The 26,964-nt window shown below is 38.1% G+C and overlaps 1 protein-coding gene across 3 annotated transcripts; it reads left to right on the forward strand.

The window, feature by feature from the left end:
* The first annotated feature begins 1,825 nt into the window (after positions 1-1,825).
* ERO1B (endoplasmic reticulum oxidoreductase 1 beta) lies at positions 1,826-26,425 on the forward strand. 3 transcript variants are annotated; one of them, XM_065730038.1, is made up of 16 exons: positions 1,826-1,986; positions 6,612-6,731; positions 8,456-8,539; positions 10,002-10,043; positions 11,503-11,585; positions 13,415-13,488; positions 15,330-15,450; positions 15,538-15,584; positions 16,652-16,663; positions 17,913-17,939; positions 19,338-19,430; positions 19,585-19,831; positions 20,609-20,678; positions 22,991-23,077; positions 24,313-24,446; positions 25,312-26,425. In XM_065730038.1, the coding sequence occupies exons 1-16, from the start codon at positions 1,891-1,893 to the stop codon at positions 25,370-25,372; spliced, it is 1,398 nt and encodes a 465-aa protein (XP_065586110.1). In that variant the 5' UTR covers positions 1,826-1,890; the 3' UTR covers positions 25,373-26,425. The 3 variants fall into 3 exon arrangements, with proteins under 3 accessions (XP_065586110.1, XP_065586121.1, XP_065586129.1); XM_065730049.1 differs by lacking the exon at positions 16,652-16,663; XM_065730057.1 differs by lacking the exons at positions 24,313-24,446; positions 25,312-26,425 and adding an exon at positions 23,789-24,292.
* Positions 26,426-26,964: the final 539 nt, after the last annotated feature.

Consider the following 26,964-nt stretch of genomic DNA (forward strand, 5'->3'; position numbering starts at 1 on the left):
TAATTTTAGAAATCGGTGATTTGAGTGTTAATTTGGAAAAATAAATACGTAAAGGCAAAATTTCAAGGGCAAAAAATTTCCAGAAATCCACGTGTCAGGTTACTGAAATTTAGCTCACGAACTTGGCAAAGCAGCTGTGATTACTCTGCTTCTCGTAACACACAACATGAATCCACTCCACTTTGCCTGTTTGCTCAATTCATTATATCTGTAATCATCTCTAAAATATATTTTTACATGAGAGATGACCACACATGAATTCTTTGTACAACCACAGTGCGTGATCTCAGCTGAAGCAAGTAAGAACTGACCAAAAGGCAACAATTGAACTAGCAGAAGTGGCAGGACTTTATCAGTTTCAGTTCCCTCTGTGACTTCTCTATAAGCTGAAAGCAAGTTTGGCTATGGAGTCCTTGCAATTGCACATCTGTTGCATCCACTATAAGGCCATCTGCTCCTCCCTGCATACCCAGATCTCTCTCTACTCTAAACCATGATGTTGTGATGGGAAAGCGGTGACTTTGACGTGCATTATTTAACTCTTTACCACAGTACTCAAAGAAAACCACCAACATTTTTAACAGCAATGCGTGTTATGAAATCATGGAAGATGCCTGTTTGTATGCTAGGCAACACTTTTTAAAGCAGTGGAAAAATTATACCTGCCAGATTCCCTTCACGAACCCAGCATGCTGTAACTGTTTGGATAGAAGACATGCTTAGCACTCTACCCAGCAAAGACTTGTTCTCAGTCCCTGCTAAAATATTATTACCTCATAGCAATTTTTTAAAAAAAGAAATAGGACAGGTAAATACCCCTTGTTTTGTACCATTCTGGTAGGTTTTGTTTGCAATTGTAATGCTGTTTCTCCTGCAGCTACTTTCTGAAATTGACTTGACAAAGAAATTGTATGTTACAATCTTTTTTTTCACATTTAATTCCTCTACCAAAACAACATTCATCAACACTAAAATATAAAATCAAATAAAATTGAATATGCTCTAGAGTTTAGAAAACAGTGTTAAGCAAAATTCAGCTCTGGTACAGTACATACTTATGAAAGTAAGTATTTCAGAGAGCAAACTATAGAAATACTGTGTATAGCCTATAAAACTACTGACCTCAGGCCCTGGAAAGGTTGCCCAGGGCAGCAGGCATGGCCTCAAGCTGCTGCAGTTCAGTTAGCATCTGGATAACACCCTCAGACATAGTTTGTTTTTGTCTGGCGCAGTGTAGAGCCAGGGGTTGGGCTTGATGATCCTCGTAGACCCTCTCTACCGCAAGATATTCTATGATATCATAGAATATTCATTTCATTCTTCATTTCATGGTCTCTGTGATTCTTAACTACCATTCTTTCAAGCAAAAATATGTGACGTGCTGGCACTTAAGGACATGGCCACGGCCAATTTAAAAGACTTTTAAGCTCATAGAAGTAGTTTCCCTGACTTTAGCACTTGCCTCCGTCCTCAGGAAAACGAATTACAGAGGGGAGGACGGGGGAGGGGGGACATCAGAGACCCGATGCCCGCGGGGTTTCTGTCAGACACCCACCGGAGCCCCGCGGCCGCCGATTCGCGCCGCTCCTCGCGCGCATGCGCGCAGCAACCCTTCCCTCCCCGCTTGTTTTGGAGGTTCGCGTGGTCCTCTCCGATTGGGCGCCGCCCCAGGTCCCCGCCCAATCCAGCTGTGAGTGGGCGGGACAGACTACAGCCCCCAGCATGCCGCGCGGCAGGCTGCGGTGGCTATTGCGGCGCGCGGGCGGGCTTCGGGGGGTAGTGCTGGGAGGAGGTGTTGCCGCTGCTTCTCGCTTCGCTCGCTTCCTGTGGTAGTGGAGAGCGGGGCCGCCCTCCCCCGTCAGCCGCGGCGGGCGGAGCGGCGGGAGCAGCATGAGCGGCGGCGACGGCCGGAGCACAGCGACGCGGGCGCGGTGGGCGACGCGGCTGCTGGCGGCCCTGGGCTGCGTGTTGGCCGCGGAGGCCCAGGTGGGGAGATGCGGCGGGAGCGGGGGGAAATGTAGTGGCGGGCCGCAGCCCGCGCCGTGCCGCAGCCCGGGCCCGGCGGCCGAGTGCCTCCGGCGCGTGGGGTCGCGCTCGGATAGCGGCTGCGGGGCCCGGCGGCAGTGCTCGCGTGTAACGGTCCGCCGCGCGCCGAGCTCGATATGGCCGTGGCCGCTGTGCCGAGACCTTAACCCTCGGGAAGGAGCTCAGGAGTGCTGGTGGAGTCTGTGAGCGGCCGTGTGTTGTGTCGGTGCCCGGGCTTGGCTTGTAGTTGTGTCAGCCCGCAGAAGGATGGGCGTCCCTTCTGCCTGTAAGCTGCCTTCAGAAAGATCGCTGTTCGTGAGCGGGGTTCTGCTGTTGGTCAGCAGGGCGGCTGTGACTAACAGATGGTGTCAAATAGGGGGGGACATCAGCTGGGCCAAAGGCATTGCCCTGTGCTTGTATGGAACTGTTGCGAATAGCGAGCATGAGGAGAAACATGTTTCTTGTGTCCTTGATTATTGTTTTTATTATTTTCTAATTTTCTCTTTTGTGTAACATGCTGTGTTGCAAGTGGCCGCTCAAAGCAGTGCCACAGATAGCTTTGATTGCAGTTTTTCTATTTGTAGAACTGTAGAGTAATTGAAAGAGACCTATATGGTCATCTAATCCAATTCCTGGCTTCTCGTGGCACCCAGAAAATCAAACCATATGTCACAGAGTGATGTTCTAACGCTCCCTGAACTCTGTACTCGCGGCCATGCCCACTGCCCTGTGCAGCCTGTTCCACTCTCACCACCCTCTGGGGCAGAACCAGTCTCCAGCCCTCAGCTGCCCTCCTCTGTTTTTCTCCTTGTTACACGTTGATGTTTTCTGAGGTTAAAGTAAAGCCTTTCTTTATTAGTTTTCTTACTGTAATACTGATGTGATTGTGATTCTTAATGAAGACATTAACAAACTGTCATGACTTTATCATGTTTGGCGGGGAGGTTGGCTTTTGTTATTTCACAGAACTGTTAGCTTATTGTACTCAGAGTTTAAACAGCAAGAGTTTGACTTGCGACAAGGAAAGATAAGCTAGCCATTAGCTCTTGGAGTCATGTTACCCATAGCTTTTCTCTTGTTCTGCTATGGCAAATAAAACATTAAGGAAGAAAACAGAGTGTCCCAAGTGGGCATCTCATTGTTGAAGCAGTTAAAGTGCAGCAACCTGATAACGCTAATAAGTTTGGTTATAGAAGTATGCTACTTGTTAGTATATACGTTTGTTCATTTTTTCCAGTGTGTTGATGTGCCAAATACTTCTTGCTTTGCAGATTTCTTAAGGAGAAATTGATGCAGGTTGGACATTAACCTTTTCTTGTGAAAGCGTGATTTATCATGGAGAAACCTGATGTCTCCAATACAGCTCTGATATCTCTGCAAGAAGTAAAATAGCTTTAACAATGAATGGAAATACATTCGTAAGAGTGTTGGAAAGAAAGGAATAGGAACCTGAATCTGTCTGACTTTAGTCACATATTACGTTAGGGTAATGTTTCTAGACTTTGTGATAGAGTTTGAAGTAATCAATAGTTTAAATGTAAGCTTGATATTTGGCTGTTGTAGTAAAAATTATGGTAACTTAAAGGTCAGTTTTGCTGTGTTTTTATGGGGTGAATTAGCTAGTATAGCATAGTTTAAGAAGGCAAAACACCAGTTCGAATAGCAGAGTAAGTTGTATGTTACATAGGTTTAATTGTGTAATATGTTGCTCTTATTTCCATGTCTTCGCATTTGAAAAGAGCTCCCATGGCGGGGGAGGGGGAAACATGCTACATGTGTTATGAGTAATGTAGAAAATGGCTTCATTTCCTTGGTGTTCTATCATTAAGCAAGTGTATCTGTGCTAGTAAAAAGAGCCCTAACTGGGGCAATAGAAGTCTGCATTGCTGCTGTGTTAGCATGCTGTGAACTGACTCTGATGTGCAATACTGGCTTTTCACATGTGCTGTCAAATGACTCTAAATTCTGTTTTGCTACAAATGTAGCATAGTTTAATTTTAGAGTGCTTCTTCTGAGGAAACACTGATTTTCCTGTTTTATGTATGTTGGAAGCAAACTGTTCCAGTCTAAAAAAAAGTTATGAGAAAGTAACAAGAACAAGCAAGCAAAACTGTTTCTTTGAATTAATTTTTCTCTTAAAAATTTCTTGGAACTGTTCTAGTTTGAGAGACTAGATTATTTTGGTGCTTCATTATCTTCTGAGTAATCTGTGCTGTGTTTTGAAAGGTGTTCTTAGAATCAAAATGTTATCAGGGATATCTGGCAAAGGTGTGATGTCAGTTAAATTGCCATCTTAGTTAAATAAAAGGGCTACAGTTAGTTTTTTTCTGTGTACTTGACAGTGTTTGTAAGTGCTACATGTGAATTTAGAACATTTGCACCTAAAAAAAACAACACGGAGTTTTGCATAGATGGTTTAAATATTTTTCGTAAGCAGTGAGAGGTGGTAAGCAAAATAATTTCCTGCTCTGTGTCTTTCAAGTCCAAAAACAATCTCAGCTCATCCTCACTGTGTGCTTTCATCATAATAAGTGATTGTTCTTCGTATATCCTGTTAATATAGTTGAATAATATTTGAGTAAAATGTTCACTTACCTTTTGCTTTTGTTATTCTAGTGAAGTGCGCTGCTGTTTGCTTTGTAATAAGAACATGTAAAGATGGTGCATCTATATTCTGCATACGTGGTTACCATTATGAAAACTGTGTTTCTGTAATGCAGTTGTAGATCGATCCTTACAGAAATCAAAACTCCATGTATTTCAGTGATAGCTTTTGTCTTCCTAGTCAGTACTCATGTGGACTGTGAGCTTTTTTTGAAAGTCATGTGAATGCATGTAATGTTTCTGATCTGTTTCCCCAGGCTTGAAATTAAATAATATTAAGGAAGGCAAGCATAAGATTCTGGGTCAAGATGCTTCCCTTAAATGAGTGTTACTTTATTACCGTAGGCTGTGGCCAGAGGGATGGAGCACTTCTCCTTTGAAGATAGGCTGCGGAAGCTTTTCTTCTTCATGGAGAAGAGAAGGCTCTGGGGAGACCTCATTGTGGCCTTCTAGTACTTGAAGAGAGCATATAAACAGGGAAGATTACTTTTTACATGGTCTGATAGCGACAGGACAAAGGGAAATGGCTTTAGACTAAAAGAGGGAAGATTTAGATTAGACACTAGGAAGAAATTCTTTGCTCATAGAGTAGTGAGGCCCTGGCACAGGAAGCTGTGGGTGCCCCATCCCTGGAGGTGCTCAAGGTCATGTTGGATGAAGCCCTGGGCAGCTTGAGCTGCTGGCTGGCAGCTCTGCCCATGGCATGGGGTTGGATGGGCTTTAAGGTCCTCTCCCATCCAACCTGTTGTGTGATTCTATGGTCTCTGTAGAGCTGTGACAGTCTGTTTAGTGTGTCAGGAAAAGTAAGAGCTATAGAAGGTGACTTATCTACTAGAATGCTTTACTTGCTATGGCATCGTTTTCACCACTGAGGATGACGGGGAATCCAATTTCCAGGCCTTCTTTATGCATTAAAATAGTGAAAGCTTGCAATATGGTTTCTAGTGACTTTTTGATATCAAGCTTGGTTATATAACAGCATCTTTGTTGTAAAGCAGTGGAGTGATTTATCATGCATAAAATAGATTAGATAATTTCATAACCTAGCTGTGAAATCTGTGGAGAAAAAATTCTCCTTCTGTACATAACCTTTCCTTAGTCAGATATTCTAAGCCCGTGTAAAATATGAAACATGCAGGCTTCCCTTTATTTCCTTTCTAAGCTATCATTTACGTTGAAGAATTTCATATATGGCTGAATAATAACAGTAATTAGCAGTGCTTGATTCCATTCATTTAGATATATGCTGAAGTCTTCAAACATGCTTGAAGGTCTTTTCTAAGATGTTTATATTTGTAATATAACAAGTAACTTAGTAGACTCTCTGCCCTGTGCTGGCAGCGGTGACTCTGTGCTTGCGTGCAGCTCTTAGCAGGAAGATGGTCTTAAGCTAATTCAGTGCCTTCCTGTTCTAGCACAAGAAGTGTGATGTGGCCTGGGAGCTATACAGTGTAGGTGGCTGTACCTGGTTTTCCTAATATTTGTACAACTTAATTGAGCTTACTAACTTCTTGGGCACAAAAGTACTTATTCCCCCTTTACCCATACTGCTAAGGAAACTGGATATTTTTGTGCTTAAAAAATAAGTGTGTAATTTTATTTTTTTTATTCTTAGGAAATCCAATGAGTAAATATTTAATAGGAAAATATTTGGTATGCAGTTCTGATACGCTAATATAATGTGCCTTCATTGCTTCTTAGAGGGTTCTGTGTGCTGAAACATTTAAATTCTGAAAATGTTAGTCTGTCTGACTTTGGTTCAGCACTGCGTTTGGTAGTGGACTTAAGCTTAAAAAGTGAAGAGGTTTGTTATTTTATGCAAAGTTGTGAAATGTTATGTAGTGCTTTAATAATGAGATTTTTTTTTGCTGTGGAACTGCATTTCACTAGTATATATTTTGGCTGCTGTATTTTTAGGTTTTTTCCTGTAGTTAACATTTCATTTCTTGATTAAAAATCAATGCAATGTGTTCTTCTAATAGCTCACAGGTGTCCTAGATGATTGCTTATGTGACATAGAAAGCATTGATGACTTCAATACTTTTAAGATCTTCCCCAAAATACAGAAACTGCAAGAACGTGATTACTTCAGATATTACAAGGTATGATTAGAATGACCTTTTTTCCTGATTAATTTAAATCTATAAAATATAAGGAGTACTGCAGATCCACATCAGCTGTATTCTGTTGTCTTTTAAAAACTGACAGGACTGATTGGGTTGTAGCAGGTTGTCAGTCCCTGACAGTTATGCTTGTAAGAGGTCTTAGCCTTGCTGTGTTAATCCTGGAGTCAGTGACAGTGGGATCATGACTTCTTTCATTCAGCCAATAAGTGGTATTTTCAAAGATATCATCTCTATACTGCTGTGTCTGGGAGAAGCTTGATTATTAACATCTTACTGACATTGTACAGCACTTGTCTTCTAAGTAACATGGATAATTTGAAATTCAATTATTGCAATGATTTCCTTTTCTTATCAGCAGCTGTCCTAGTTCTGATTTTAGTGCTTGCCAACTAGGAAGACTTTATTTCTTTGAAAAACAGCTACAGATATTTTCAAGTAGAGTGATATCAGTCTTCTGCGTCTTGTTTTCTCTCACTGTTTGAACTGGGTGAACAAAACATTTTGAAGACTGATGCTCTCAGTTTCAGATTTTCTGAGTTTGAAAATGAAGGTACATTTTTACTTAGCTAATCACATGGTTACCAACTATGGGCAAAAGGAGGTTCCAGTCCTTCAGGGCAGGCTAGGCCATCCCTGCTTCTTCCTTGCTTTTGGATCTTTGTCTTGTCCTGCAGTGTTTTACACCAGTGATTCACTTTAACCTGGCAGATTCTTTAGAATGTGAGTCTGTTTGCTTGTTTTTTAGTACACAGCAAGTTATTGATCTAAAATCAGGCAAGTACTAAATTAATGTAAGGTGGGGTTGTGAGTGTGAGAAAGAAGTTCTAGGATTTGAATAAGCAATGAAGTGCAGCATCACCCTGTATTTCCTACTGCTGCATGATACAGTTTTCAGAAAAAGGTATTTACAACTTTAGTGAAAGTAACATTGTTTAGTGGAAGTGGGTAATTAGGTTCTCCAAAGGCAAGAGGAAGATACAAACCAAAATATTTGAAGATGAGCTGTAACAGGTCTACAGGACTATAAAAATCAGTAGCAGTGATTTCATCCTGCACGTGTAGAGCTTGCCTTAATTTCAGCAGCAGTTCTGCAGGTCATACTTCGTACGTAATCCTACCTTACCTTTCATATAGATTTTTTGTTGTAAGCAGTGCTGTTTTAAACTTCAGGCATTAATGGACTATACACTTAAATTTTATGCAAAAGGAAAACAGAAATAATATTTTTCTCTACTTTGAAAGTTGTAGAGCTGTTCATTTTTTTTTTTTGTCCTAAATGTAGTGGTAGCTTCTAGGGAGAGATGCTTTTTATTTCATTTGTAATTTTATTTTCCAAGTTGGTGTGGTTCTGCAGTGTTTGTAGTTGATCATGCCTCAAATCTTACAGTCTTCCATCTAGGAGTGGTGATGCTGTAGTGTTTCATCACTATGCTTACTAATATGGAAATGGCTAATGCAAAATAATTATTCTATGGGCACCATTGCCATTAACAACTCCAGTGTAGTAAGCTGGAGCTTGTATGCTCTTAGAGTACTTAAATACATAAAAATATATATATACACATGCTTTGAAGTACTAAATTTAATCATTTTCCTTTTATCTTCTCATCTAATTTGAAACTACTTCCTCATATTGGGACCTCTTTGTTTTTTGAAATGCCTTTAATGTTGATTGTGACCTTTGTTTTCTGTACGTTTAGGTGAATCTAAAGAGACCGTGCCCATTCTGGGCTGATGATGGCCATTGTTCTATCAAAGATTGTCACGTAGAGCCTTGTCCTGAGGTATGCCCCAAATAGTATACAATAGAGAAGGGTTGTTTGACTAAACAGCTTGTTTAATTTCAGTGAGTAATACTGTCTGTTGTACTTTTTGGCTATAGTAAAGCTAAAATCTTTGTTGTAGTATCACATTTTGTAGCTTCAGTAAGTTGAAATTAGTGTGTTTTTAATTTCGTTTCGAGTTACAGCATATAATTTTCTCAAAGAAGTGGTTACACTGTCAATAAGTGCTGCAATAGTTGTTAGTACATCAGCAGTATATTCCTGTACAGCTTGATTTGCCTCTCTGATAAAAAACAGACTGCCTTGCACAAAATCTCCACCTCTAATATGTTTATTCTTTCCTAATAAATGCAAGTGTAAAACAGATAGCTTACCTGTGGGTGAGAAAACAAGTTCTGGAAATAGTCAATCTCATCTCTTTAAAAAAAAAAAAAACAACCCAACTTCCACTAGTTTAATATATTTCTGCATTTTGATCTTCCGATAAAGTTAAAACTTACATTTATGTATTAAAAAGCAGAACTAGAAAGTTTAAAAAGCGTGTTTAAAGTTTTATTTTGCTTTTGCTATTGAAAAGATATTCTGTATGCTGTCAGGTTAAGCAAGCATTAATCTAAGTGTAAAACGAAAGGCTTCTGAAAGAATTTTTTGAGTAGATGATTGTGGGAATGGGCACTTACCTTCTATATGTAGAATTCTGTTAAGCATACAGTAAGTCTTAATAGTTTATTGCTTTGTCATCTGTAAAGGAAGAGATCTGTATCATTTTGCAAACATAGTTTAACTAACTTTTATGGTAGAGACTAGAGTTTACAGTTGTTGGCACTTCCTTGTCATTCAAGTAACTGATCAGGGCAGGTATGTAATGTGCAGCACGGGTTTTCATGAGAGACAGAAGTTTGTTATTAGTTAGCCTGTTTGGAATCCTGTACTTTCAGTTTAAAGGTGGTCTTCCCCGAACTTGTGATAAATACTAAGCTTAACAATTTAAATTTTTAGGTGTTATATGCATAATTTTCTGCAGGCTTCGTTAGTGATGCTGAAACTCAGTTGTAATATATATTATATATTATATTTATTATATATTATATAATATATATAATAACAATATTATATATATTATATATATAAATATATATAATAATATTGTATATTATTATATATTATTATATATATTATATATTATATTATTATTATATATTATATATTAAGATCAAACAGAAGAGTGATAAAGCTACTTCCTTTCAAAAGAAGAAATGTAATAAGCACTTTAAGACCTTAAAGTTATTTATATTATCTGTACAAATTATTAAGTCTGAGATGTAATGCTTTTGAATATACAGTGCTGAGAAAGCAAAGAAGATAGCTAATTGGTTTTTGTAGAAATGATATTTAATTGCTAGATTTTAATCAAGCATAATAATTTCTATGAGCAGTGTGAAAACCTTTTTCTGTTTTTTAGAGCAAAATACCTGTTGGAATTAAAGCTGGGAGCTCTAATAAAGTAAGTAGACATTTAAGTCAGAAGGAGCTTGCAACATAAGACTTCAATGTTACAGTAGATGTGACTTTTTATTGCAGATCTTTACGGTTAGCAGTGATGCAATTGTTAACACCAGTTCCTATATGCTGCTTTGCACTTCTTTGAATTAGAGTGCTCCTGATGTAGCTGGTACCATTGCATCATTCCAAGTCTTCAACAGCTTGAGAGTTGGTGTGGACTAAATTAGTGAATGAGGCAGTACAACATGACCATGCGATGCCTGATGTAAAATCCTTTGTTCCTTTCTGAGTACAGGTCACCTTCTGTAAAGCTCTAGGCTGAGATAAGTAGCAGTTTTTGCTTTCTGCACACCTCTATTTCCTTTCAGAAGCTTCTTTTCTAACAAGGACCTGATTTGTCAAAAATAAGTATTTTTTCCAGATCTAGTCAGTGGTCAAATAAATGGACTTGCGTAGCTGTTGTTATTAAACACTGCAGAACAATGATGCCTGAAATGATGATTTTTGACTTGAATGTGCTTTCTGTTTGGGAACTAACATTTAGGATGATCTTCTTGGCAGTAATATTTATCTCTTCAGGGTAGGGATAGGTTTGCAACTCTAGACATGTAGAATGTTTACCTCAGCGTCTCAGTATTTTATTTCATCAGCAGTATGTGTTTAATTCTAGGTCAGATGCGTTCCTTGTTTACGTTTTTCCATTTAACATCCTTCTGTATGATGTGAAATAGAGCCCCACACCTAGCAAATTCAAGAAAATTGATTAAGAAGTTCTTTCCAGAATAATAATTGGTTGGTTACCCCTAGTGACAGTTACCCCTAGTGAGCTCTAAGTGACTTTTTAATCTCTTTCACTGCTTTGATATTCAGTAGGTTTTGCTGCTAATAGTTAATTTTGTAGCAGTACATATGGAACTGTATTTTGGATTTCTGGCTCAAACTATGTTGATAACATACCAGTAAAGTAGCTGTTGCCAAACAGTGCTTGCAGGACATAAAGACCTCTGTTTCTCACTCTGCCTTCTTCCCTGTTGCAGTAGTGAGCAGGCTGGGTGGCCAAGAGGCTGAGTTGGCTGACCTGAACTAACCAAAGAGGTATTCCACGCTATATCGCATCATGTTCAGCGTGAAATTGTTGAGGTAGATAAGTAGACTTTCCAAAGTCCCTGTTTCTCAGAACCTACTGGACATTGGACTGTTTCTGAGGGGTGGCAAATGATTGCCTTTTGACACGTTTAGCTGAATCTTCTGTGGTAGTTAAATGCACAGGGTAAAATTGACCTGATAAAACTAAGTAAAGAAAACTAGAGTTCCAAAAACTACTTGCCATTTCTGGAATCCAGGGTTTTTTCCTGATACTAACTAGTTGATGCCAAACTTAGAAATAAAAGCTTCACATCACCTGTTCTCAGTGGATTTTAAGTAACTTATTTGTATATTAAGTATAACCTTTCTTACAGTATTCAAAAGCTGCAAATAATTCCAAAGAATTGGAAGACTGTGAGCAAGCTAACAAACTGGGAGCAGTCAACAGTACCTTAAGGTATGTTGAGACTTACAGCAATTAAAAAATTATATCAAGTAAAAAAGGAACAGCATTTCTTTTTCTGTCTTGGTTTTGCTACGTGCTGGTTTTTATTCTTCATTCTTTCCATAGTCCATTTAAAAAGTAAATATGAAATGATGCAAAAATAGCTGAAGGTTATAGTATAATGTGAAAAGCAGGCACTTTCCTTGTCCAGTGCTTCTGTTTTTTTTAAAGTATACTTATTTGTTTGAAAGAAATCTTACAGCAACAAAAGAAACCTTGCAAATGAAAATACTCTTTTCCAGTTTTTACCAGTCTCAGCCTCATTTTTCTTGATGACCGTGGTGAATTGAGGGAGTCTGTCTGGATCCCTCTTTTACACTGATGTGTCTGTTTGTGATCACTTGGTGAACCAGGTCAGGGAGCTTGTGAATTATCTTGTTGTTGGCGAAGTTATTTTTTTGCTTGGATTAGTCAAGGTTGGATGGTACAAATTCTTCAGGACATTGTTCTTCTTTAGTAAGAAGGAGCAGAGTAACTTAGAAAAGCTTGCATTCTACTAGGTTCGCCACTTTGGAAAAGCAGAAGTTGGAAAATAAGTTTCACTACTGGAGATGTCTGGTGCCTTTGGCCATAGTTTTCAGCAGCCCTATGTGATAAAAATATTGTCCTGGCTCTTAATAAAAAGTTACTATGGTTAGAAAAAAAAAAGGCAATTGATGCTACTTTGTTTAGCATTTTAAAGCAAGCTGAGTAGAGCCTTATTCAAGCATTAAGGGAACTAAGAAGCCATTTACTCTCTTCCACATCTGTAGATTAAAATAACAATGTAATTTAGCACATGTACAGAGAGAAAGAGATTGGCTTTTGCAAGACTGGAATAGTTGATCAAAGTTGGGAGAGGTACAAAGTCCTTGTGGTTTGGGGCTATTTTCCATTATCATCTATATTAATTGTGTCATAAAACGTTGCTTCCTAGTAATTATTGGGGAGGTACATCAGTGAAGTTTGTAAGGCTCTTCACCTAATGTCAAGTATAGTCTCCTGTTGTGATTTGGTGGATTAAAAATGTATCTTGTTGAAGAATTGCAGCTGTCAAATTGAGCTAGTACTGATCTGATCAAATGAAATGGGTTGTTTTTGGTATTTTAGCGTAATTTACTGCACCCTGGAGCAGAGTTCCCAATCTTAATTTTGCTTTATGCCATGCTACTGACAGTGAAATATAAGTAGTCCTGCTTCTCGCGTATGTGTTGAAGGAAGCATTTAACTTTTAGCACAACCTGTGTTTTTGCAGCATGGGAACTTCCAAGTACTCATATCTCTCTGGTACAGCACACCTTTGAAATTGCTAGAGTGGTTGGAGTTAACGTTCTAATTTTAGACTCAAGTCGAATTTGTGGAGTAATTTAGCTTGGAACAGACCTTCAGAGAGCCAACCTCCCATGCAGAAGCAAGGTTATTATGAGTTTCTTTGAAAGTACAGGTTAAGGATTACAGTGACTTTTTTCCTGAAGTAACAGCTGCTGAAATACTTCTGAAAGTGCTAAAAATGTGTCAGTGGAAGACTTCCATAGGAAGGAAGAATTCACCTCCAGTGCAGTGTTTGCTCAAGTAATGATGGTGAAATCCTTCTTGCTGTCTAACACTAAATTGTCTTCTGAAAGTACTACAGTTGTTGCTTGCTTGTATCTCTGCATCAACTCCATATATTCTAGTGTGCCAGATATTATAGTTCATAATTCAGTTCTAAGTTAATTACTGTATATGGATTATGTTTTTGAGTATCTCTTACTGATGTTGTTTATTGGAAAGTTTAAAATCAAATGTTTTCTTCCCCTCAGTAACCAAAGTAAGGAGGCTTTCATTGACTGGGCAAGATACGATGATTCACAGGATCATTTTTGTGAACTTGATGGTAAAATGATTAAGCTTCTTTAGTGTTTATTTACTGTCTCTTAAAACAAGATTATATATATAAAATAACTTCATAAAATAACTATAATGTTGAGGATTGACATGTGACTTTCTTACATGCGAAGAAAGCAGTCTAGATGACTGAATGCTTCTTGTAATAAAAAACACAATATGGACTCACTGTTACTGCCTATTAATGTAGTGAAGAGAGACTTTTACAGAAAAAGAAAGTAAATGGAAGGGTTTTAGCATTTTTTTCTTCAGAAAGCTGCTTCTCACTTCTGTGTGACTTGTATCCAGCACAGATTGTTTACACCTGATTTTTCTTACTACCATATTTTTGCTGCTATTCTGTTATCTATGCTTGGTTTGATTACATTCTTGCCTTAGGATTACTGAGTTCTTTTTGCACTGGCTTTGGCATGCTTGTCACTGCATGGTGAGCTAATCTCAATTTGAGTACCTGGAAAGTTGATGTCTCCTTCCTATTTCACAGACTGTTGGGATGAAGTGGCTTATTAGATGAGTTCCTGAGCTGATGCAGAGGGAGGTGAGAGAGTAACTTTAGCGGGAGTTACAGGGAGAAGGCAGAAGCTGTTTTTAATCTTTCTCACCTCTCTTCCTGGTGGTGTCGGACTCTTAATTCATTAACTATAGCTCAAATTTATATCTTCAGTTTTACTTTTTACTGGCTTTTTTTGTTGAGTTCAATGGTAAACTAGGTAAGGGAGTTGACCCAGCTGGAAAAAATACTATCTTAACCTAGGTCAGTTTTCCGTCTTTCTGCTGTGTTGTCCCTCAGATGCAGTTCTAAGTGGACAACGAGAACAAAATTTGGAGAGCTGAAGTGACCAGGAAGTGTAGGAGGTGCTTTGGTTAGCTGTGCTGACAAACAAATAAAACCGTAATTTGACTTTGTTCCATCCAGCTCTCACTGTTTCCTTGTGTGTCTTTGTCAGTCTCTCTTCTCTGTTTTTGCTACTACTGCTGAAGTGATGTTTAACTGCTTGTGCAGGATCACTTCTTTTTAGAGCAGTTTTCACTCTTTCAGTGTTGCTTCAGTGTCTGAGGAATTGATCAGTTGTGCTGCTTGGCCCATTCCTTTGAATCAGTGTGGATTACTGGCTTGTATTGTATATATGTCTGGTGGTGATACTGCTGAAATCAGGCAATGATTTACTGTGGAATGTTTTGCCTGAATTTGAAGTCAACTTTTTAAAGAAGAGGGTATAATTTCTTGAAATGTTGCTTCAGTAATGTCTTGTTCCACAACCAACAGCATGTCCCGAAATATGCTGAACACTTGTTCAGTTTAGCAATAGGATCCGTGCTTTCTGCAACTGTACAAGATTATCTCAGTAATAAAAGTGATTCAGCTAATAAGGAAGATATTCCACCACTAAGATGTACTTCTCTGTGCTTGCTAAGGAGCCATATCAGCATTATACCTTTATAAAAAAGCACTCCTCTTTTCCCTTGTCCTTTCTTCACACCAAATACTGTGGTCAACTAAGCCCCGAGTTTGAAGCTCATTTAAAGCAGAACACTCTTTATAACTTTGTGTAAGGCATAAAAGCATGTGGCATATAGAGTGTTCAAAGTAAAGCTGAAGAAGCAACGTAGGAAGTGGTCAGAAATTGTGATGGCAGCATAAGAGATTGTGAAAGAGATGACGTTCTTTAGCTTTCTGCTTAGGGTGCGTTGCTGTACTTTTATGTACAAGCTATTTGTAATGCAGGTGGAGAAATAAGAGTATTATACAAGACTGTATTTAATTGTGTGACTTTTGAAGTCTTTTTTAAATGATCAGTTATGATACATAACAAAATATTTCTGCTATAGATGAGAGATCTCCAGATGCGCAGTATGTGGATTTGCTGCTGAATCCAGAACGATACACTGGATACAAAGGGCCCTCTGCTTGGCGAGTGTGGAACAGCATCTATGAAGAGAACTGTTTCAAGTAATTGGATGGGAGAGAAGGCTACTTTTATACTTGCACTTCAATTTAGTTTAGAACTGATGTTGCATTTTCTAACTTATTTTCTAGGCCTCGATCTGTCTATCGTCCTTTAAATCCACTGGCACCTAGTAGGGGTGGGTCTTGTCTTTTATTTTTTTAATGCAATTCTCTTAAAACAGTGACTTTGCTGTAGAAATGATAGAAATAACATTCTTTAGTCTCTTACTGTGCTTTCTGCTTTTTAAGCTTCCTGTGTCGAAGCAGCTATCAATTGTCAATGTTTAGACCATGTTTGTGATGCTGGATTGCAAACATGCTGGATTTTGTGTGTATAAATAGACTTAGTGATGTCAGTGAAGCCAATTAAAATTAAAAATGTCTAAAAGCCAATGAAAATTAAAAGATGTCTAAAACTTTTCAGTGAGGAAGTGTCACAGTAACTTTCTATTGTGGATGGGAAGGAGTGAAATCAATGAATTCAGCACTTCTTTTTTTCTAGACCATTTAATGTAATCCCTTTAGCAAATAGTCATTCTACTATAATGTGGCTGTATACTTTCTGTGAACAATGGTTAGTTTACTGAAAGTGTACAAATAATGAAATTATTTTCTTAATGAATACTTATGAAGGCTCAGTTGTTCATTTTTAAACAAATAGGCATAATGACTTGGGCTTTTAGATTTTCAATTTAAAATTCTGAACTGTGTGTTCAAAGTGAATCAGCTTTGCTATGTTAACGTGCCTCTTGTGAAATGTAACTTAACCAGTAGGTTGTTAGGAAACATCACCAGATATTAGAAACTCAGGATAGCTTTTGCTCATATTCAATCCTGCCGACAGATACAATAAAAATAGTTGCAAGAACAGTTTATCTCAGGGATAAGAGTTTCAAAAAGTGTTGGTCAGATCATTGAATAATGTGAACTGAAGAACAGTGCTTTGTCTTTCTGAAGCTAAAACATGGCTTTTAAGAATATATACAACTGTTACTAGGATTTTAAATTCATAGTAACTTGTACGTGTTTAGTCTGAGGCTATCCTGAAGAGGAAGAATAGGATGGAAAGTGGCACTATTTTCTGATAGCTTAAATTAGGCTTCTTGTACTTTTAAGTTTTTATATTAAAGCTTATGTTACTGCTGTGCTATGGAAGTAAATGCTCATGGACTTCTTTGTTCTTTTTTTTTCCACAACACTCTAGGAGGAGATGATGGTAAGTCATCTTATTCTGCTTTTTTTGTGTTTTATGCCTGGATTACCAGTGATCCCCTGTGGCCTCTTGAACTGAAGAAGCTCTTCTGGATCAGAATACAATAATGCTCATAGAAAAGATATTATACTGGCTAGGATTAAAAGAAGCAGGCAGGATTTCTTCCTCTCCTCATCTTCTGAAGTTGTGAATTAATTGCTTATTGTGTGTAATAGAGAAGAACTTCAAGAAATCGTTGTGCAGTAGTTAGCTATAGGGTTTACTTTCCTGCTTTCAATTTAGTTGGAGTAACTTCCAAAGGAGTTACCATTTAGAGGTAGTAATGGGTAACTTACTTTTTTTTGGATGAAATGAATAGTGTTCATTTTATATATAACTGTTACACAGCTAATGTCGCTTTAAAGCACTACCTTGATGTTTAGGATCAATTAGTATACAGTTGCTTTCTGTGCTGATCATTTAAATTATTTGTCTGGTTTTGCTCAGCAGATCTTCAAAATAAGAGGTTTTAGGGCTTGTACAAATAATAACAAAATTAACCAGAAATAGATTGGGTGGATTTCCTCTGTATCAGAAGACGTTTCTTTGTCTTCGTTATTTCTTTGTTTGGATCTGAGCACAGGGATTCACTTTATTTTTGGTTGTTCCTGATCATGTCCAACACCATAGAGTGCAGAAAGGGTACCCACGTGAAACGTAGTAGAAGCATGAAGTATTTGTGACTTTGGAGCCTAGGAGCACATGCAGTAAAGAACTAGTGTATCTATAAGTTGAGTAGGGCAATGTTTAGTTTAGGATCCTGGCTCGTTCTTCAAACGTGAAGAATGGTGGTATATGTTGAAATCCAGGATGCAGTAGTTGCTTTGCTTTTGGAAATAATTATGGAAGTGGCTGTAAAATGTAATAGTGTTGGTTACAGGAAATGTACATGTGATATCTTCCCATAGATAGTCCTCTTTTCTCAGCTATGCATTCTTGTCATGTTTTTAACCACTAGTGCATGTAATCAGGAGTATTCAAAAGCTTTGCTAGTAGCTTAGTCATGTTTATTCTTGTATTTCTTGTGTTCTGACCCCAGCAGATTTTAACTGTTCTCAGAGTTCAGCCATGTCAGTGCCTAGTCTCACTTCAGAAGCCAGGTTGTTTAGCTTTATGTCCAGATGGCAACTAGTGTTTGTACACACAGTAATATAAAGGTACTTTACTGATGAAAATGAATGCTTTTTATTTTAACCATGTTTTCTATTTACAGGAGAATCTTTCTACACATGGCTAGAAGGTAAATCCTTTCAGATGGATTAATATAATTCAGTAGGAAGAACACAGTAGTAATTTATCTTCTCTCCAAATGTTTCTCACAGTTTAGGCTTTCTAAAAAATTGTACAAAACTTGAGTGTCCAAGTAACAATTTTCTTCTTTGGGGGTGTTTGATAGTTTTTTCTTCTCTAACGTGATATATTCCTTACATTCAACATTTCATTTTTCACGAAGAGGTCGTTCACTTCAATACTGGTTAGATTTTAATGCTTTTAGGCATAAATACATCCTTGCATTTATTAGTAACATTGTTAGTTGTATTTTAAAACAACTTTAAAAAGTGTTAAAGCTTTTAATGGTTCTGTGGCTCTTACATGAACGTAAGAGATTTTCTCAGAAGGCATAAGTTTGTTTTTTGTTTATATTTAAATGTAAGTTATTCCAGTGGTAAAAATCAAAAATCCTGCTTTTGTGGGAGAAAGTAAATGAATTAAATGTACTTAACTTGCAAATTAGTTCATTATGCACTTCAGGAGTTCTTTGGAAAGTTCTGATTGATTCAGTTGTAGAAAAGTGCATGTTCATGTAGTTGTTAAAGTATGCTGGCTGTAAATGAGGCTGTATCTCAGTCTCACAGATAGGCTTCCCCGTCAGCTCTTCCTTCTGTTTGTAGAAACTGGAGTGACAGAGGAGTCACCCAAACATGTATTTATGAAGGAAGCAAACACCTAAATTTTAAGTGTAGTCCATGTCTGTTGGTGTAAGCTGTATTTCAAAGCAATTTCTATATATAAGTTATATTTTGGCCACCCATTGCCACTACATTGCTTTCTGTGCTATGAAAGTCTTTATTCATCAAATATTTTCAGGGCTTTGCTCAGTGCATTTAAATCTTCAGTGAATTTACAGTACAGCTGGGGAGAAGTATTTCTGGCTGTTTTCCAGTGCCATAGGGCTTTCTGGCTTTTTGATGTCTTTTTGTAAGAACAGTATAAAGCTGTGGTAGCTTTAATTCTAACTAGAATAGATCAGGCTAGAGTTCTGGTTTCCAGATAGTCAAAATTCAAGACTATTTTAAGTCAATTGTTTAAGCAATATAAGTATCTTATTTTCATGTAGAAGTTGGTCAGATGCTTATTGAACTGGGTTCATTAAAACACTAAAAAAGCAACCATGAAATGTCAAACTTTATTCTTGGTGGTGTTACTTTATGTATAAAAATGAGGCATACTTTTTATACTATGAATATAAAAGCTTCCAAAGCATACTTCTGAAATTAATGATGAGGGACTATAATTGTAACTCATGACAGTGGAGTGCAGACTTGTATCAGTGAAATATCAAGGTCTGTTAATTTTAATGCAGTGTTTCCAGTACCTTGTTTGAGGTTTGCTTGTCTTTTTTTTTCTCCCTCAACAGGTCTTTGCCTTGAGAAAAGAGTGTTTTATAAACTTATTTCTGGACTTCATGCTAGCATCAATTTACACCTGTGTGCCAATTATCTTCTTGAAGGTAATTTGAGTTAAGGTAAAACCACTGAATGAAACACTACAATATCTGGAACATTTACTTGTTTTCTAAACTTTACTTACCTGTCGTTCTTTTGTGCTGCCTTTTCCAAGTACTTTTAACTTCCTCCCCCTCCACTTTTTTATCTCCTGCATAGAAACCTGGGGGAAGCCTCGATGGGGACCAAATGTGAAAGAGTTCACTCGCCGTTTTGACCCCGTTGAAACGAAAGGAGAAGGACCAAGAAGGCTGAAAAACTTGTATTTCCTGTATTTGATAGAGCTACGGGCTTTGTCAAAGGTTGCACCTTACTTCGAGCGTTCCGTTGTTGACCTTTACACTGGAAATGGCCATGAGGATGCTGAATCTAAAGCTCTCTTACTAGAAATCTTCAGGGATACAAAGTAAGGTGTAAACTTGGTTTGGGTTTATTTTTGATAGCTTGAAGCTCTCAATTGTATTCTCAAGTGAGAGTAGATGACTTATTGATGGAGTAGGAGAGGGAAGAGTGGCACAAGGAAATAAAATTGAGAGGAGATAAATATTCAAACTTTGGAAATATTTCTATATTTAAATAAAAACAAAAAAGAGGAGAAAAAATACCACCCCAGGCTTTTCCCTTTTCATTTCTTTTGTCCAGTTCTTCAGTGTAAAATGCATAATCTATTTTGAATGAGAAAATATTGCATATATCCTTCTAATTAATGGTCCAGCAAGTAATCCAGCTTTTATCATGGACTTGACAGAAGGAAGAATGTTTGTTCTTTAAGGCTCTTCAGCCCAATTCTTTTGCTCATCTTCTCAATTTTTGTGATCAGTTGCATACTATGTCGCTTCAGTATTGTTCCTAGCCATAGTCACAGTAGGCGTTTAGGATGTGTTCAGATGACTGAAAGCCCAGTTATTAAGACATTCTCAGTGTATATTAGGAAGTCTTGATCAATGGAGATGGAGAAAAATCTCAAAAGTATAACAGCTTTCAAGATATAGCAGTTGAATAGTAAAGTTAATAACAGCATGCTTTTGAAGAGCAATGATATGAAACTTGAGGGAAAATTTTGGTGTAGAACAACTAGGATCTCAGAGTATTTTATTCTTAACAGCTGCTGTGCAAGCTTGATGCTACACTGTAGTTTGTGCCAAGTCTGTGTTGTTACTTTTTTGTATTTTCTCTTTCTTAGGTCCTTCCATATGCACTTTGATGAAAAGTCCATGTTTGCTGGAGATAAAAAAGGAGCCAAATCATTGAAGGTGAAGCTGCTTTTCTGTTCAACATCTAAAATACTGATTTTTGAAGTTAAGTTGTTTTAGAAAACTTCTCAGCAACATGCTTCTGAGACATAGACTAGAAAAGGCAGGGATAAAAACTTATGCAATTGTCTGAAGCCTCTCAGTCTTGCTCACTGTAAGTGAATGCAAAGTCTTGCGCCAAGTTGAGCAGATGAGAATCTCTGCTTTAGGACCTTGTTTGCCATCAGGAGTGTGCAAAATGTGTTGATTTTGTATTAATAGCATAAGCAATATTAATATATAGTTTCACTTCTACATAGGAACCCTCTCCACACACACACACGAAAATGAAGTGGTGTTTACTCCAAAGGCATGTGGCTTATATATATAAAGCACAATTCAGTGAAATGAAATATGCTTTTCTAATATTGAATTCATAGTTCTCGGGCAGGGTTTTCAAATGTGAATGTTCATAAGTTCATAAGTTCATAAGTTCATAAGGTTGGAAAGGACCTATAAGATCATCTAGTCCAACCATCCTCCTATCACTATCTCTACCCAACTACTAAATTAAGTCCTTTAGCACCTCATCTAAACGCTTCTTGAACAGCGCTAGGGATGGTGCCTCAACCACCTCCCTAGGCAGGCCATTCCAGTGCCTGACCACTCTTTCAGAAAAGAAATGCTTCCTGAGGTCTAATCTAAATCTTCCCTGGCGCAACTTGTGGCCATTCCCTCTCGTCCTGTCATTACTTATCAGGGAGAAGAGGCCTACCCCCTCCTCACCACAACCCCCCTTCAGGAAGTGGTAGAGTGCAATAAGGTCTCCTCTGAGCCTCCTCTTCTCCAGACTAAACAATCCCAGCTCCCTCAGCCGCTCCTCATAAGACTTGTGCTCCAGGCCCCTCACCAGTTTTGTTGCCCTTCTCTGAACACGCTCCAGGGCCTCAATGTCCTTCTTGTAGTGAGGGGCCCAAAACTGAACACAGTACTCGAGGTGCGGCCGTACCAGAGCTGAGTACAGGGGGATGATCACCTCCCTGCTCCTGCTGGCTACACTATTTCTAATACAGGCCAGGATGCTGTTGGCCTTCTTAGCCACCTGGGCACACTGCCGGCTCATGTTGAGCCGAGCATCAACCAACACCCCCAGGTCCTTTTCCTCTCCACATTCTTCAAGCCATTCTGCCCCAAGCCTATAGCATTGCATGGGGTTATTGTGGCCAAAGTGCAGGACCCGGCACTTGGTCTTATTGAACCTCATCCCATTTTGCTCAGCCCAGCTGTTCAGCCTATCCAAATCCCTCTGAAGGGCCTCCCTACCCTCAGGCAGTTTGACACATCCTCCCAGCTTTGTGTCATCTGCAAACTTACTGAGGGTACACTCAATTCCCTCGTCTAGGTCATCAATAAAGATATTAAACAAGATGGGCCCCAAAACTGACCCTTGGGGGACACCACTCGTAACAGGACGCCAGCTGGACTTAACTCCATTAACCACTACCCTCTGGGCACGGCCCTCCAGCCAGTTCTCCACCCAGAGAAGAGTGAACCTGTCCACACCACGGGCTGCCAGTTTCCTTAGGAGAATACTGTGGGAAAATTCAATGGAGCTCTTACTCAATGTTGTTACTATGTAGTAACTTCCAGTGTTACCAGGCTGTTGTTCAGATTGGTATGCAGTACCTTTCCTCAACTGGTGTGGTTCATTGCAATAAATGTCTGTTTGAATTCTTTTTAATACCTACTACTACTGAAATTAGTATCATGTGGAATTTCATCTGCATCAGGAAGAGTACTATTTGAAAGGCACTAGTAATTTATCGGCCCATCTGATGTTTCTTTCCTGACCTGAAATACCTAATATAGATGATCTTAATTAGTTCTGTACTATATTAGCTTTCCCTCTGAAACTACAAAGCAATCTAATTTGTCCGTAGATTGGTTGGGAAATGTCTTTTGTGAATTGGCAGTTGTTTGTTTGTTATGAATATAGGCTGGTTCAAACAGGATTTGAACAGTTGAATTAAAATTAGGTAGGGAAACAGGCAAGTAATAATAGCTCAAACTTGCTCAGTATTTTGGAAGCTTAGTGTGTAGAACACAAGTGTTACTCTGCATGTTCTGCTTTTTCAAGTCATCAACTATTAGCAATGGCTTGGAAACAAGAGTCTGGATTTATGTGGATCTTTATTGTGATCTGACCCCATGTGGTAGTGGATTTGTTCAATTTTACTAAAAGAGGATTGATATTTTAGTGATACTAAGTGAAGTTTGGTAAAGCAAGGAGGTAATTTAAACCTAACCATTATTTTTTTGTTTTTAATTGCTAGGAAGAATTCAGATTGCATTTCAAAAACATATCCCGCATAATGGATTGTGTTGGATGTGATAAATGCAGGCTGTGGGGCAAACTGCAGGTACAGTTTAGGTCTTTGATATTCTTATTTATGTATTAAAAACAGACATGTATAGTTCACTTTTTAACAATTAAAAATGTTTAATTTTGTTAGTTGGTGGTGATTCTGTATCCTAAAAGGTGTAGCTTGTATTCTCTGGGAAAAAAAGAGCAAGTAACCTCAAGGCAAAGTCTTATTTCCAGTCAATGTTTTCTGAGCAGATGGGTCTTGTGGGGTCAGCAGTGGGAAGCCTTTCTGGAAATACTGCACTTGCTTAATGATACAGCTCCACAAATTGAAGCGTAAAGGGGAAAAAAAAACGTAATTCAGATTTTAACAGTTAAGTGTTGCAAGAGATGCAGTGAAACCAAGAGCTGGAAAAGTCTAGGTTTCTAGAGACTTTGAGAATTAAGATTTTAACCCTTAATGCTAACATTAAGTCCAGACTGACAGCATTAAGCTTATTAGAGTTCAAGTTACAAATAAATTTGTTACAGCAAAAGTTTAGTCTTCTGAATTCATAGAGTTCTACTTACACTGTTCTCATTCATACTTCTGATCTGTTACCACTTCTTCTTACCCCAAGTGAACTAGGGACAGGTTTCCTGGCCTATAAAATTTTCTTACACTGAGCTTCAACCACTGTATCAAAATCCAGTGGATGCTTCCCCAGCTCTATTAAAATGGGGAATAAGAATAGCTTTTTCTGTTCTATTTCTGTATATAAAATAGGGGTTGAATCTGAAATTGCAATGTCCGCCACTGGGACTGGAGATGGAGAAAGCAAAAGTGTTGTGACACCTCATAATAAAAACATAGTTTGACTTGGTAGGGGGAGGAGAGTAGGAAAGTGGAGATCTGATCCACAGCTCCCGAGATATCTGTACTGTAGCAGGGAGGGAGCTGGAAGTGTTGTTAACAGTCATGCTTTCATATGTGTCTGGCCTGGCTGAGAAGAGATGGGAAAGGAGGAGTTTGAAAACTTGAGGGTTTAGAGTAAGTATACCTGAGGAAACATTCTTAAGTGAATGAACTTGGTGTACAGTGGATGGTATGCATTTGCATTATCATCTCAGTTTGCATGCAGCTATTTGGGCTGAAGGAGTATGGGTTTCTGAGAATCTGTACTGCAGTTTGCATTGGTTAGTATTTTTGTTCACTTTGCTTCAAACTTTTCTATTTGTTTGCTGAGAGCTGGAAGAAGCGACCTTACCTATTGACCTTGTTGATGTTAAAATGTTGAGTTTTGCTTGTAGACTCAAGGCTTAGGAACTGCTCTGAAGATTTTATTTTCTGAGAAAGAAATACAGAACCTTCCTGAGAACAGCCCATCAAAAGGTTTTCAACTAACGCGTCAAGAAATAGTTGCTCTTGTAAATGCCTTTGGGAGGTAAGGTTCTGTAATTTGTGTAATGCAAAAAAACAAAAAAAGAAACCAAACAAAAAAACATACTAGTACAACTTCAGTGTCCAAGGTCTGTGGAAAAGATGTGTGGGTGCAGCTGTGACTTCCAGAGATCTAACCATTATTAGTGATAAACTCTGAGCCATCAAGTGGGGTTTGTGGGGCACTGATTATTAGGTCATCACTTTGTGTTGCGTGTAAGTCATCGCTGTCTCAAATCTCATTCCATAAATCTCTTAAACAGTCTCAAGCATTAAATTTTGGGTGTGTCTGCTGCTGTTTGTACTCAAACTGCTAACTACAGAAGTACATTCTCTCATTCTGTTTTGAATGCGTGTATGTGAGAAGGAAGAAAAATACCCAACTTTTTTTAGTGCTGTCATTTAGCCCTTCGGCTTTTGGAAGCGGAGTTTGATGGAATTGTTTTTAGTAAAACTTCCATTCTGATTAATTCATGATACAGCAAAGCTTTTGTGTGCAAGTTACAAAATACAACTTCCTACCAGCTTTAGAAGATTAGGAAAGCTTGTGACTTTTGTGGTGCTGGTGCTTCTGATCTTGAAGTTCTTGTTTCAAATAGGATAAATGTTATTACACACAGTCAGATATTTTTAGGTGCTAAAATATATTACAGGGATTAAAGTTTACATACGTTATTTAAATGTAATGGAGAGGCAGATAGATCTTTTGTAAGAAAGAGTAAAGTAAGCATTAAACAACACAACTGTCTTCTAAAGGTTGGTTTTTTTCTAATTTAAAGCAACGAAAATAAAGTACCTGTGAAAAGCTGCAGTTTGCACTTCCCTTTTCACAGTTTACTTGCTAACACTTCGGGGTTTTTGTTTTGCAGGCTTTCTACAAGTATAAAAGAGCTGCAGAATTTTAAAGTTTTACTACAACAAACAAGGTAATGAAGGCCTTTGCCCAACCTCTTAGTGAAGACCATTTACATGACTGCATTGAGCAGAAGGAACTGATCCTTACAGGACTCCCATGAACTGATAAAAAGTAAAATCTAACACCAACTTGAATATTTATGTTTAAACTAGGAATGGTTATAAATTTGAGAAGATATTTATAAATGAAGTATATAGTTTTTAAATGTGTAAATTATGCTGATCTGGTTTATCTTTTCAATTCTCTGCTCACAGTCCTATTGTACTGATACATCATAAGTTCTCTTCATCTTGTCTTTCTGAGAAAGTTGTTTTATATGAAAACATATGTACCTCAATCCTGACTTGGCTTGTCCTGCAAGAGGTGGTTCACCTCTGGAGTGCTGAGCATCAGTGTGTTCTGAGGTCTGGGTATGTGCTGATTCTAGCTGTCTAGAAGTAAAACCAGAAAAGGAAATAAGGCTCTTGCTGAGTTTTGACTTCTTACTGTGATACGAAACTTAATTTTACCAAGCAGAAAACTTCACTTTGTACCAATCTCTTTTACATCATGCTGATATGAAAGTTTGTTTTTTCCCTTATCATGCTGCTTTTCAGATTTCTTCAAAATAACCACTTTCTGACGCAATACAGTCATGATTCTTCTGCAGCCCCTTGGCAGCCCGTGTTTGCTTCAGGGGTCAGTGGGGAGGGAATGGGGAGAAGATGGTTAGTGGAGCATTGTCAGCTGAAAAGTTTTTCAATCAAGTTTGTGTCTAGCCTGTTTTATTTTCATTTCTAGAAGTTGTCCTTTTAATGTCTAAGATACTGAAACAGCACATTTTGCTCTCTGAGCACTGAGAATAGATTTGCTTGTAATGGGTTATATTTTAATGGTGTGTTAGAAGATCTGTGCAAAAAGGAAGAACTTTTTTATAGTCACTTTAAAAAAAACAAAACAAAAGCTTTTTAAAATTCGTAATCACACTGACATTTAATACTGCATATTGTATCTATGCAATCCCTAACTGTACCTTCTTTAAAAGGATATCCAGCATAATAAGACGGGTATGTTAATAATGTAACTTTCATAAGGACATTGTCCACAAATGTCAGTGGTAATTTATCGTTGGTCCAAAACAGAATTCAGAGCAGCACTGCTGACCATCAGTAACCAGATGTTGGTTTAAGTTTAAAATGAAGGAATTTTCTTTTAAAAACATTGTTTCAGAGTGAAGTTAGGAGTTATGAATGTAGGAAGTGCTGGTGCAGTGTAGATTCTGTTGTTTTTTTTAAATCCTCTCAAAACAAAGTGCTCTTAAACATCTTTAACTCTACTGGATCTTTAGTGACCTGTTGGTATAATATATTGTAGTGATACTGGCTTCTGTAATGTGATCCTTTACAGAGGAAATATTCCTGAAAGCTGGAATATGCTCTGTCCTTTGTTTCCAGATTAGACACTACTTATCTCATCTGGAAATGAGACTCTCCTGCTGACATTGCTTATTATGAAAATATTGTTCCCTGAGAAACAAAACCCATTTGAGGCAAACTGGGGTAAGAAGTGAAAGAAAAGAAATAAAATTGGTGATAGTTGCACAAATTGACAATTGGTTTCCTGTCCT

The sequence above is a fragment of the Cyrtonyx montezumae genome, unplaced genomic scaffold (assembly GCF_038088225.1).
Source record: "Cyrtonyx montezumae isolate F1298 unplaced genomic scaffold, pur_monq_1.0 scaffold_0, whole genome shotgun sequence".
Classification (NCBI taxonomy): Eukaryota; Metazoa; Chordata; class Aves; order Galliformes; family Odontophoridae; genus Cyrtonyx; species Cyrtonyx montezumae.

Excerpts from the sequence above, each read along its gene's own strand:
- ERO1B (XM_065730038.1), top strand. The coding sequence starts at position 1,891 with ATGAGCGGCGGCGACGGCCGGAGCACAGCGACGCGGGCGCGGTGGGCG. Across the intron at positions 10,044-11,502 it reads AAGCTGGGAGCTCTAATAAA|TATTCAAAAGCTGCAAATAA; the intron begins GTAAGTAGACAT and ends CCTTTCTTACAG. Across the intron at positions 24,447-25,311 it reads CTTGTAAATGCCTTTGGGAG|GCTTTCTACAAGTATAAAAG; the intron begins GTAAGGTTCTGT and ends TTTGTTTTGCAG.